Source organism: Xenopus laevis, chromosome 6L (assembly GCF_017654675.1).
Source record: "Xenopus laevis strain J_2021 chromosome 6L, Xenopus_laevis_v10.1, whole genome shotgun sequence".
Taxonomy (NCBI): domain Eukaryota; kingdom Metazoa; phylum Chordata; class Amphibia; order Anura; family Pipidae; genus Xenopus; species Xenopus laevis.
In genome coordinates this window covers 37,372,024-37,385,410 of record NC_054381.1, presented here as the reverse complement: position 1 = coordinate 37,385,410, position 13,387 = coordinate 37,372,024, and the positions used below count along the sequence as shown (strand labels likewise).

Sequence of the window (13,387 nt, the reverse complement as noted above, 5' to 3'; positions counted from 1 at the left end):
TGGCGATTAATCGCCTCTTCTTCGGGGCAACAATCTCCCCTGCCTTCTCCCTGCTATAATGAGAAAACGCCAGTACAATGGCACTTGTGGCACTTCGATTTCCGAAGTTGCCTCACAAGGAAACTTCGGGCGACTTTGGAAATCAAAGTGCAACATGTGCATTGCCACAGGGCCATGTGGTCCCGAAATGTTTGATCTGTTGAATTGTGTCAAGAGTAGCATGGCATAAAACTTGGGATCACCCCGTGTGTTGCATACAAAGGTATCAGCTTTTCATTTGTTATTGGATAAAAAATAATTGACAGCTTATGTGTAAAACAGAAATATATTACAATATACATAACTATATTACAACAATATTCTGCGCCTTTATATGGGCACAAAACTCCTTGATGACATCTAATATATATATATATATATATATATGTCTTTTACACATATCCCTGGCAACAGGTTTTTTCCCTGTAGTGCTGGAGAAAATGAAATTACTGGAGCACCTTGCAGGAATGTGGGGTCATTTACTTGTCCCCCAGGCAGAAGGGCAAGGCCACTTAGGGCTGTAAGAGCAAGAAAAAAAAAATCCAGCACAAGTTTCACAAGCATCAGGGGGTTCAGGTTATCCCTCTCCTTACCACCTGCCAACCTAACTTGCGTGCCTGAATGAGATGCAACTTAGGGACAGACAGTTCTGTATTCATAGTGATTGCCCGAATTCTATATACAAGGAAGGCAGTGTGCAAAAAAGAGGGACACTTTGCACAATGCCTTCCTTATAGTACATGACCCCTACAGTCATTTAGTACCATGAATGGATAACTGCAAAATATTCTGCATTTAGTTTAAGTCAGGGTAAGTATAATACCCTATGGAAAAAGTGCCCAACCAATGGCCCTAGACCTGTAACTGGACTACACCTGCCAGAATCACAAAGTTATTAAATAAGAGGCAAAGGAACATGGGTTGGGCTTGTCAATACTAATGGATGTGTTTCTCAACTGAGCATTTGTCATTAGACCTCATTGGTCTGGTGGTTCAGAAACTCGGCAGCATATCAGTAAAATGGAAATCATACATTGAATAATGGATTTTTTTTTATCTCCGAGATAAAACTTTATGATGTTGCTTAGAAATCTTTGATCCATCACAAATGGCTCTAATCTTGTCTAGTCAAACTAGTTTCACATATGCTTTTGCAGGCGTTTGTGCTGATGCCGCAGAACTGGGAATGAAGGATTGTTGCCCGAGGCACATGGAGGCAGAGTGACATTCTTATGCCCCAAGGAACTGACACAGGATCAGAGCTGGGTTTCAGTTCTTCTGGCCACTCCTTGTCTAGGCTTGGATGAATAGAAATTAAAGTAGGAAGCTTCCCAACCTTTCTGCAGTCAACTGGGTTTCAGTGTATTTAAAAGATCTCTATGACTGAGAGTCATTCATTCCATTCAGAATTAGATGTTGTGTTGCAGACATTTAGTGCTCTGTAACTGCCTCTTCCTTCTCCTTACTGTGTGTGTGAGGGAGAAATCCAACTCCTTCTGCACTGCAGGGCTTTCCCTCTCCTACATCTCACACTCCTCCCACCATTTCCCTGAGCTTTTCATTCTCCAGCTCTCTCTCCATAAGTTGACACCTGAATGAATGCCAATCCCCCCCCCCTCGGGTATATAAAGGGAAGGCATCAGCAAGCTAGTTCACAGTAATAAGCTTGGAGAGTAACTCACAGGGACTCCGCAGAACAAACAATGGTTGTCTCAAGGCTTCACTGCTGCATGTTCTACCTTGCGTGCATCCTCATTGAAAGCTGCACGTCTTTTAAGAATGATGCCACGGAAATCCTGTATTCCCAAGTGGATAAACACACCCAAGAGAGTGCAAACAGCAGCACCCTGAACCAGGCTAGAAATGGAGGAAGAAACACTGCTAACTCTGCTCTGGACAGGACAAGTAAGTTACATCCCTCTACTTTTTAACTTAGTGGTGGAATTCCTGCTCACATCTGCAATCATCTAAGTGTCAGATTAGGCATATATCTGCCAGTTACCTAATGTGCTGTGCTTTTCTAGGGATCTTTCTTTTCCTATACTGGAATAACTGCTTTTACACAGGGGACAGATATTTCACTTGCTGGTAATCTGGAACTTTTGATAGGAACGACCATGCTATGTGCAGATCACTACATTGTTTCTGTAATGCATTTCTTATGTCAAGTAGACTATTTTATCTACTCAGTCCCGGCGTAGATATGCAATAGATAAAAATAATTTGTCCATATATATAATATTATTGCAGCAGGGATGGGTTCAACCTATACTTGTCCAGCGCCACAATGTGTTACTGAACTGTGTCTGCTCTCTGATCTATGTCAAACCCAACATTTTGGGTTGTGGTTAGAAAAAAACCTGCTGAAAATTCTGTTTTTATAATTTGCTATGATGCATGTGCATTTTCTTACAAGCGATTTTATCAAGATACAGGGAAATTCTCCCTGTACTGTGACTCTGCCCATTATAAACGCTTTTTAATGAAATAATTAAAAGGACAGAATAAATAAGATATGTGTACCATCTGCTGCTACAGCTCCCAACACCCCATCAATTGCTGAAGATCCCTGGCATAAATAATACAACTTGTACCATGATACAGTGGCTTCAAATGCAGAATATAGCTGTTACATATGCAGTGTCTATACAGTATGTGCACAATACAGTGGCTATGTTTTAGCGATACAGTGAGTAAATGTGCATGATACAACGTGTACAGTAAACAGTGGGCATATGTGGATTATACAATGGATATTTGTGCATGGTACAGTGGGTTTATGAGCACAATGTTATAGCTATATTGTATATGGTGGGTATCTGGAAATAATACATTGTCTATATTTTCAGCATACAGTAATTAAATGTCCATGGCAGGGAATAGCTAGAGACCCAGGGTATTGATCATAATTTTAGGGATTTGTAGCTGCTGTAAAGTTCTAATTGTCATGAAGCTCTCTGCCTTCCAGCAAAGCTGCTTTCCGCTTCTTAGGTGTTAACTTATTAAACTGCTGCAGAAAATAAACATATTGCCTTTTTTTTATTGTTCCCACCACCAAACTGCACACTACATACTGTATAAAGGCATACAGTACACTTTTCATTTTTGCCTTTTTTTTTTAGCACTTTTAGTAACAAAATAGTAATTAGCTTAATATACATTAGCAACTTAAACCCTCTAAGAGACACGTTACAGAACTTATATATCACATGCAGTTGTACGTATATGCAGTGTTAAAAGTTTGGAAGACTTTTAGGCAATGGGTAAGGCGTAGGAATCACCTTTAAAACATAACTGAACTTAAAAAAAAAAAAACTAGTAGTTCCATGTTGTCTTAAAAATGATACTAATCGTCAACATCCCCTTAATTTTATCATAAAAGACGTCAACAGCATATTATTCTTAGATGTAAATCAATTGAAAACAATGTAGAAAAGTTTTATATTGCCAAATGATGATGCACAGGAAATCAGTATGTACTGTCATCTGTTAAAAGGAATAGGTTTAAAATGGACCTGTCTGGAAGTCGCTTCCTTGTTTATCTCCCTGTCGCAGTGCTTAATACATTCCCTCAAGAGTTTCCACCCAGAAAAGAAGAAGAGATATGAATCTGTCTTAACCTTCCTAAAAATCACTATGTCAACACCTGTAGATAGGAAAAAGAAAAGCTGGCTAATTGTTATATTTCTTTCCACTCTCACCTGTCTGTGGCACTTCAGCAATGTAAAGTATTATCTAGACATGAAACACTTTGATTTAGTTCCAGCATTTGTTTTTACTTCCTGGCTGAGCACTTATGAGCTGGAAGCCTCTGGCTAAAGTAAACATAAGCACATTCTAATAAAACCTCCACCACCCTCTTCTCGCCTAAGGCATTATCCCAATTTTAGTTGTCTGAAGGGGTGGGTGGCGGGCTATCTGGATCTAGATGAACAGAAGCTACATTTGGCTTAATTCCCATAGTACATTAATCTTAAAGTATATAAAAAAAGTATCTGGGCTCCCTAAATTTAAGGAGGAGAGGAATTGTCTCCTAAAATTTATGGTGTTGCAGAAATGGCCAGAGAAACCTGAATCCTCCAAACCTGCCATAACTCAGGCAAACACAATAATATTCAATCAAGACAACAGGCCAAACATTTGAAGATACAAGAGGCTTTTCCCCCTGATGAAGAGTTGTTTTGACAGATGTCATGACATGGACTAATGTACTTGACACAGTCTACTTCTCCCATAAGCATTTACTCGCTCAGCAAAGTGCCCTGTGTTTATTTTATATCCTTAGCATATGGGCACATCTCAGGTTCCATGAAAAAAAAGAATTAGGGCAGGAACTCATAGGGCGTGTCAAATATCCTCAAAGGGGCTGACGGGCATGGATATTCAATTTCTAGTCCTTGTACCTACAGTATAAGCAAGAACAAATCTCATTTTCAGCAATATGACTGTTCTAAATGTTTGGTACTTCAATACATAGTTGTCATTATAGAATCGGCAAAACTAGGTTACCCTGTCCCTGTCACGTGAGGTTCGTCAAATTTAGCTAAAAGTATATAAAAGGTCATGATGCGATCTCTGACCTTTAAGTATGCATGGGGTCATGGGCCACGTTTCTTTAAAAAGGTCACCAAACTCCCTATATTGAGGTTTTTTCATTTGAGAATGTGTGCACCAGTGAAAATTCTAACTAGAAATCTAGACTAGAATTGAGTGAACATGATTTCATTTTGCATGCAATTTATGTTATGACATATAGAGAAACGTCTTATGCCCTTGATAAATGGAGATTTTTTTTTCTTTGGTAGATCACCACCAGGTTGGATGCAGAGAGCTGAGATCTACCAAGTACATCTCGGATGGACAGTGTACCAGTATCCAGCCTTTGAAAGAACTGGTCTGTGCTGGAGAGTGTCTTCCTCTTCCTATTTTGCCCAACTGGATCGGGGGCGGCTACGGGCTGAAATATTGGAGTCGAAGAAGCTCTCAGGAATGGAGATGTGTCAATGACAAGACCCGCACTCAGCGTATCCAGTTGCAGTGTGAGGATGGCACAACTAGAACCTACAAAGTCACAGTGGTAACTTCCTGCAAGTGCAAAAGGTACACCAGACAGCACAATGAATCCAGCCATAACTACGAAGGAGCTTCTCCAATCAAACCCATTCACTCTCAGCAACATCATCACTCCCACCACAACCGTGATAAGAAAAGACTAATCAAGATGTCCAAACACATTCCTAGCTAGAGAAAAGATACAAAACGCTGAACTGCTTCTTTTGACTGAATATGTCTCCAAAAGACTGAATTTGTAAATGGAGATGGAAAACCCGGGGGGTTTTTTTGTGATAAAGATTGTTCGTATGGAGAACACACATTATAAATAACACTTTCATCCTATTTTGTTCCACGTCATTTTGAAGGACTGACGTATCTTTTCCAGAGAATAAAAGGAAGTTTTGTATGTAATACTTTTATTGAAAAGTAAAAGGTGCTTCAAACAGGTTTAAACAAGTTATGTACTAGAATTGTATCTTAAAATAATTTATAAAGTCCCTCTTCTTGGTATATGGTCCTTATACATTTGGGCTGACAGCTGAATATTTTGTGGCAAGGAAGTATTGGTTGCTAAAGGGAAAGAGTTTTCATAGATTTTGCTTTAAATGTGTTTAAAGGTAAAAAAAAATAACACTTGCATATAACAAGCCCTTTTTAACCTAGGCAGAAAAGTATATTATATTGAACAATAAATCCCCTGTATTTATTAATATAAGTGAGGGCTGGTCTGTACATGGGATTATTTTTCCTACAAACCAGGGATTTGCAACTGTGGCAACCCAGCCATTGTTTATTGGGGTAACTGGTATAAATCTACTCCCACTACTGGGAAGTCATGTGCTGCAGACCCCTACTATAGAAAAATGAAGGTCAACAACACATCAGCCAATAATGCTAATGCTAATATTTGTTGAGAGCGCTTGTGTAAAATGTGCTCACAAACTTTGGTGAATAAAGTCCACTTTTGGGGCCAAATGTTTGTCTTGAAAGGAAAGTATAGCTAAGGGGCAGATTTATCAATGGTTGAATTGAAAATTTAGAGTTTTGACCAAAAAAAAAAATTCGAAAGCTCTATATTTGACTAGGGAGGTAACCAAATTAGATTTGAGTATTTTAAAAAAAATTCAAATTCAATTTTTGAGATTTATCATACTCTGTCCCTTTAAGAATTCAAATTCGACTATTCACCATCTAAAACTTGCCGAATTGCTGACATTCAAGATTCTTTCTGAGAAAAAACTCGAATCGAGTTTGATCCAATTCAACTGATCAATAGTAATGATGAATAGATTTTCAGCTCTAATCTAGCCAGAATAAAAATTCTTGTGCTTTACAAACAGAGAGAGATGGTTGGCAATTTTTTAAAAATGTCCATAAAATGTGGGGTGGTTGATTCCTATAGGGATAGATTCAATAAAACCCCAAAATGCATGAAACATATTTATTAGTCCCTGGAGTTATGCAAACATCTACCACTCCAGCGTGACTTACCGCAAACCTCATGTATGCGACCTGTGACATTTTAAAAGGTTTGAAAGCTTTCTGAATGTGATTTTCATCTGTACAGTTCATTCTGTTTTATAGCTTTTTGAGTATTTTCCTACAGTTTGTAAGTAGATTGCCACCTGCTATATTTTTTTGTAGATAATGTAAAATAAATATGTAGTATTTGTGGTATATTTTTACATTGTGATATTTTTATTAGCACAGTATATTTGAATGTTCATTAAAAGCTATTTTGTGCAATCCAGAATCAAAACTGTCAGTCTTTTATTTGGACTTTAACAGAAAACTGGAACCTGAACATGTCTACAGTTACATTATTTATTTTAAAGTGAGACTGAGAATTTCACATGTACTTAAATACAAAATACTACAGAGTGCAATATCAGATAAAACTGTCATGTTTTTCACCCACAATACAGCATTTTCCCCATAATTCTAGAGTCACTGCAGTCACCAGGGGGAGTTGCACCTGATGCATCTGTGGCTGCTTGCATCAAATAGGCCGTACTTGCGCTCACACTTCAATGCAAATCAGACGCAATAGCCCTCTAAAGTTCTCTGGTGTCATTTCCGGCATTCCCCATGAGAGTGACAAGTGAATCCTAGGAGATATTTACTAATATGCAAATTTTTGCTTCTGATGTCTTTGCTAGACTTTGTCTAGTATGTTAGAAGAATACACTGGCCTATTTTTGTCAACAATGATTCCCAACAAATTCTCTCTAGCTTTACTTTCTTCCAAGCAAAACTTTGCTTACTTACTTACACTTATGTTAACTTAAATTCAGTGGGTATATAAAGGTCATAGGTGTGCATTTATTAGTGATGTTGGTGATATTGCTGGAAGTGGTCACATTTATTGATTAAAAATATCCAAGGAAGCAAAATGAAGACAAAGATCCTTTATTGTCCTAGGCCATTAGCCCACCCTATAGCTGGCCATAGATGCAAAGATCCGATCGTTAGAATCCACGAACAATCGGACTTATCGAACGTCCCCATCTCCCGACCTGCGACTTACCTTTCATATCAAATATAGTAGAAAAAGAACAGATCAGGGGATGTTCTGCCCCTACAGTAATCGTAAGAAAGTTATGTCCAACAAAAGCTAGTGTCTCCCACTGAAAATCGTCAGATCGGCAATACATGCAGAGATATTATCTGTCCGATCAACCAAACGACCGATCAGCATGGCACGACAGATGTCGGGACATTACACACACGATCCGAAAATGGTACGAATCAAGGATTCGTACAATCGGGTCTTTGTGCCTCTGGCCAGCTTAAGACAAATGTAGCATGAACTTCAAATATTAAAAAAGTGTAAATAAGATATTTTTAACAGTTACAACTTGTAAACGTAATCCCGCTTTAAATAAGGAAAAAACTCCAGCATTTTGACTTTTGTTTATAACTTTTTTGGAATACAGGATATGATGTCACTGACATAATGTTGAGGATGTAGCTCTTTAGTAAATGTGACCCTTAGATTTTCGTTACAACTGCACTGCAGCAATTGACACAGGCGACTTTGGTAACTACCGTCACCTACAAAACTGACAGGCCACCCTTGGACCCCAGGATTCCTTCAACAAAAATGTCAGTGATTAATGTTTCCCAATACATATAATAAGCTGCCAACTACAATGAACACCAAAAATACTGTTGGAATTAAGAAGGCCATCTACCCACCCCTGCAGATCAGCTGCAAGCTATCTCTTAAAACCGCCTGCGTGAAATCAGCCTGCTTCATGGTTGAAAGCCACCCCTTCTTTGGATGCACTTCCCAACACCAAAGAGTGTACTCCATGGCATGACAACACAAATCCCCCCCCCCACTGGAAAGCTGAACAGCAAGATGAAAAGGCAAATTATAAAACATATATATAAATAAATGATTACATTCTATAAGATGCCAAAAGTTAATTAAAAGGTGAACTACCCCTTTAATTGTGCCTAGCCGTTTCAGATAAATGTTTACTACATACATTTGTTTAAAATTGTCTTTAAAGGGGATTAACTTTTAGGGTGATGTAGAGAGTGATATTGGTTTTCATTTATTATTATTTGTGGGTTTTGTATCATTTAGCTTTTTATTCAGCAGCTGACCAGTTTGCAAATTCAGCAATGTGTTTGCTAGCAACCATGCACTGATTTGAATAAGGGAGTAAAAAACGAGTAATAAAAAGTAATAACAATGAATTTGTAGCCTTACAGAGCATTTGTTTTTTAAATGGGGTCAGTGCCCCTCATCTGAATGCTGGAAAGAGTCAGAAGGAAAATATTTCAAAAACTATAAAAAAAAGAAAAAATGAAGGCCGATTGAAAAGTTGCATAGAATGAGCCATTCTATAACATACTGAAAGTCAACTTAAAGGTGAACCACCCCTTTACGGTACTGTGGCCCCCACCTTCTTTGCATCAATTAACATTTATCATCACCCAGCTCATTAAGAGGAGTCTCCCATGATTTGTTTCTGTGGAAGATATTTGTGTCATGATTGAATCCCCAAGGCAGATTGCAAAACATGTAAATCTAGGTTTGTTTACTCAATTGATGGGTTGAAGATAGCTTAAAGGGCTACTATAGTTATACTCAATGTGAATGTGTAATAATTTCCGTTTTGCCCCTAGCATGTATGAAACTTTTATTAGCTTATGTTCTAATTTTAGTCACGCTTAAGTTGCCATTGTCCAAAATGGTCTGGCCACAGCCGAATCATCTCCCCAAACGCTCCTGTAGTGTTAGTATCATGGCACATGGATCTTAGTGATTACGAAATATTTCACCTTGAGATTCATAGTGGAAAAACTCATCTGCGGGGTCAGCAGTAGCTAACCCATTGAAATCCCTGGTGCCAGTGGCCTTATAACTCTTTTATAGGAAACCAAGAGAATGTGTGAATTTGTGACTAGGATGGTATGGTATGATATAGAGAATAAAGTACCCCCTCTTGTAAAATATAAGGATATTATAAGTTACCAAGGAGTTTCACGACCATATAAAAACACGAGTGTTTTTATACAGGTCATGGAACTCCGAGGCAACTTATAATATCCTCATATTTTACAACTGGGGGTACTTTATTAATTATAATACACAAGTTTTAGTGAGTCATGTGACAGAAATGACATCACTACTCACCGTTTATAACTGATGACATCACTACTCATCGTTTATAAGGATATAATTTACAAGATATTCATGGCTTTTGTGTATTATATATTGTATATGGCTACAGTTGGAAATTGTGAACAATTGGAATCATAGAGTCACAATAAGAATAACTTACTATGTTGCTCATAGCCTGCACAGCAGGGCACCATAACATCTATGGGGTAAATTTAGTAAGCGGAAAATTCTCCAGCGATGGCCTCACAGCCATTGCAACACTTCGCCAGGCAAAATTTGCTCAGACAACGCTAATTTACTATAATGCAAAGTTGCGTCTAGGGTGCCGAACGCTAGCGTTACTTCGGCAATCAAAGCGAAGATGCGCTATCATTGGCTAATTTGCATACGGCGGGAAATGATAAAGTTGAATGGACGTATATTTGTTGCAACAAATACATTTCATTACACAAGTCCAGGGAACCTTAATAAAAAAAGAGTTTTTATAATGCCCTACACATGAGCCCACTGTATAGTTTATGTTCCATGTTTGCAGGCTATCACTCTGGAAAAAGGAAAAGACGTCAGTGTTTTTTGGGACTTGGAAAATTATTCCACTAAAAATTGAGGAAGTCCTATGCACTCCATTGCACTTCACCTGGTCTAAACTGGCAAAGTCAAGAGGTAACGTTCAGTAAAATCCACATCTTAGTGAATTGCGGAGTTACGTCCATTCGCCAGAGCAAAAATTCGCCTGGTGATAGAGTGCAAATGATCACTAGCGTCTGTCTCTTTCGCTAGAGAAGTTATGCCTGCGCCCGTTAGTAAATCGGCAAAGTGCCCGAATGACGTCACGCTGGCGAATTTTAGCCAGCGTTAGTCACTTTGCCCGTCAGCAAATCTGCCCATATATGTATGTATGATATGCAGTGCTTTTTGGAAGACAGGGGGTATAATTGACCTATGAGTGTACATCGGCTTTATAACCTCTTTTAGGAACACCATCATAACATTTGGATCAAGTTTACTGGTGTCAATCGCATCTGTTTTATAAGCTATTCAACCTCATGGCAATCCTTTAGATATATAATTCAGTCTGTAATGACCGATATTTATGGTCACCTCCATACTGGAAATCATAGATCTTTTATTTATTCACTCACTTTAAAAGATGGAATCTACAATTAACTGTCACCTTAGATGCAACCGTAACTGTCCCTTTGGGAGTGCTCAAATTAACTATTTGTCAGAGAATATGCTTGTGCTTAATACTAATATTCGTAGCTTATTCTTCTTAACTAAATGTAGTGCTTAGTGAATGGAGCAACCACCTAAATCACATATACCTCCGCTGAGTCTATTAAGGTCATTAGCGCAATGACTGTATGGACTAGCTTTTTCTCAGCAAGATTTACAGACGTTGTGGAAGTAATAATTACCTTTCAGACATTTCAGGACTGTTGGTTTGTGACAGGCAGCATTAACTTAATTGCACAAGATCACTTACTGATCTCAAGTATAAACTATACACCATTTTTGTGTATATTGATTGTATCCTTTTTGTGATTCTGTCTAATATATTTCAACACAATAGTTCTGCAAAACATTCAAATTAAGCAATTAATAATTGTGCTAAGGTTTGTCAGTTGTAATGGATTACTTAATACTAATGGTTGCAACCGGAGAATTTCCAGCTGTTGTAGTAAATGTTCCTTTCAGCTGCTTTATACTATAAACAGGGATATTCAACTTGACTTCACAACTGACTCAACTACATCTCAGTAGGGTTGACGGATATTTTTTAGTGCTGAGTAAAGTCATATGCACTATTTTAATTTTGGGACCATACATGCCACACTTTGATAAATCATTGTTAAATCTATGCACATTGGCCACAAAATTGTTTAGTGGATAAAAATAGCAAAATGGCTTTGCCTTAAATTGGGTTAAACCAGAAAACGTTGGTGGATGAGGCTTATTTTAGCAGTGGATGTGGCCTATAATTATGGGTGAGGCTTAATTTTGGTGCAGACTTGGCATGCATAGCACACCTCCATGTTTTTCACCCCAATTCAAGCACTGGGGCCACCATGCACAATCTTAGGGCACTGTACTGTTGATATTTTATTGTCAAAACAAAATTTTGTTTGTAAAGTGTATTTAAATTACATTTCACCAAGAATCCTCAATAAAATAAAAAATGGTTTTTTTTTTACATTTACAATAAATACTTAACAATAATACTTCCAAAAGTTCCAGATTTTTGTTTTCCCTTTTTATTTTTACCAACAGCTTAATAGGACAGTATAATTCCATTGCTTATTTTATTTTCAATTATTTTACAAGGTTGGTCCAGAGGTCATCTACAATGTGTTTAGCATTATTTCAGTGAATTAAGTGACATCTCTGTGGATCTTGATACCTCAATGAGTCCACCCAATGCAGCTGAGAACCAAGCCCAGAGTTTTTCAATCAGCAACCAAGAAGATCACCCTAAGACTGTCCACAGACAATAAGTCAGGACCCAAGGTAAAGAACCGTAAAACAGAAGAAGGACAAAACAAATAGAAAATACATATTTTGCTTTAAAGGAACACATACTCCATAAAGTTAATGTGCAGAAACTATGTTCTCAAGTGGATCAATTCATCTCAGAATTTTAGAACTTTAGTTTTTTTGTACAAACCATAAAGCATATCTATTTTCATCTGTAAGTGCATTTCTTAGTAGAAAATGAGCAGGTTTTGTCTTGACATTTGGTATTTGGAACTCTGCTCCCCAGTGAGGATATTAGGGAAGTGCTAAATAATGGCGTAGAGTGATCTAACATCTCTCTCAGAGATAATATTCTCCATTTATTTGCCAAGCTGACAGTTATTTCCTGTGAATGCTGCGACAATGCTCTAAACTGATACAAATTGTCTTTCTGTGTTCAATAAGTGCAATTTGGTTTGATGGGGGGGATGACAATGCAAAGACATCTGCTTACCTTGAGCTACAGTCACATTCGGTAAAAATAATGACTGTATGTAAAACTGTACTGTTAGTATCAAGCAACACTAGATAAACAGCCCAGACTGAAATACATTAGAGGTGTATGTTTAATCTCTAGAGAGGAACAGCAAGAATAAACAAATACAGTATTTTTAGGCAGGGGAAACAAAATCAGCCCAATTTTGTCCAAATCACACATAGATTCACTATTTTGAAACCTCGCCAAACAAGCAGATCTTTCCATACATTGCCTATTATTCCTGTTTTCACTTTTTACACTAAAACATCTATTTTTTTCTAAAAAAAAACAAAAAAAACAAAACAAGGTCCAATTTACAGCTGTGCAGACACAAATTAGTGTCATAAAAAGTAGTTGTGCCCAAACATACTCCTTGCACATCTGTGTTCTTGACTGCCTGGCCTGCTCTTAAGAATAGCACTCTAGAACACCTATTGGACCCCCCTCTAGGACCCCTGGACAAACAACACCCTAGATGTGGTGGTAATTACAGGGTACTCTTAGCATAAATAAGCTAGTGCCAGTTGTAAAGTTGAGCACTGGAAGTGATGACATCCTTGCTTTGATAACAATGGCATGGTGGCATTTTGTTGCATTGTGCAATTGTAGATGAAATTTATGGGATTATATAAATGATGGTGAAAAAATCCTACATTGTGGGA

General features: G+C 37.8%; 1 protein-coding gene across 1 annotated transcript; it reads left to right on the top strand.

Annotated features, from left to right (window-relative positions):
- Nucleotides 1–1,682: 1,682 nt before the first annotated feature.
- sostdc1.L (sclerostin domain containing 1 L homeolog) lies at nucleotides 1,683–6,847 on the top strand. The gene is made up of 2 exons (XM_018267346.2): nucleotides 1,683–1,944; nucleotides 4,845–6,847. The coding sequence occupies exons 1-2, from the start codon at nucleotides 1,743–1,745 to the stop codon at nucleotides 5,282–5,284; spliced, it is 642 nt and encodes a 213-aa protein (XP_018122835.1). The 5' UTR covers nucleotides 1,683–1,742; the 3' UTR covers nucleotides 5,285–6,847.
- The last annotated feature ends 6,540 nt before the right edge of the window (nucleotides 6,848–13,387 follow it).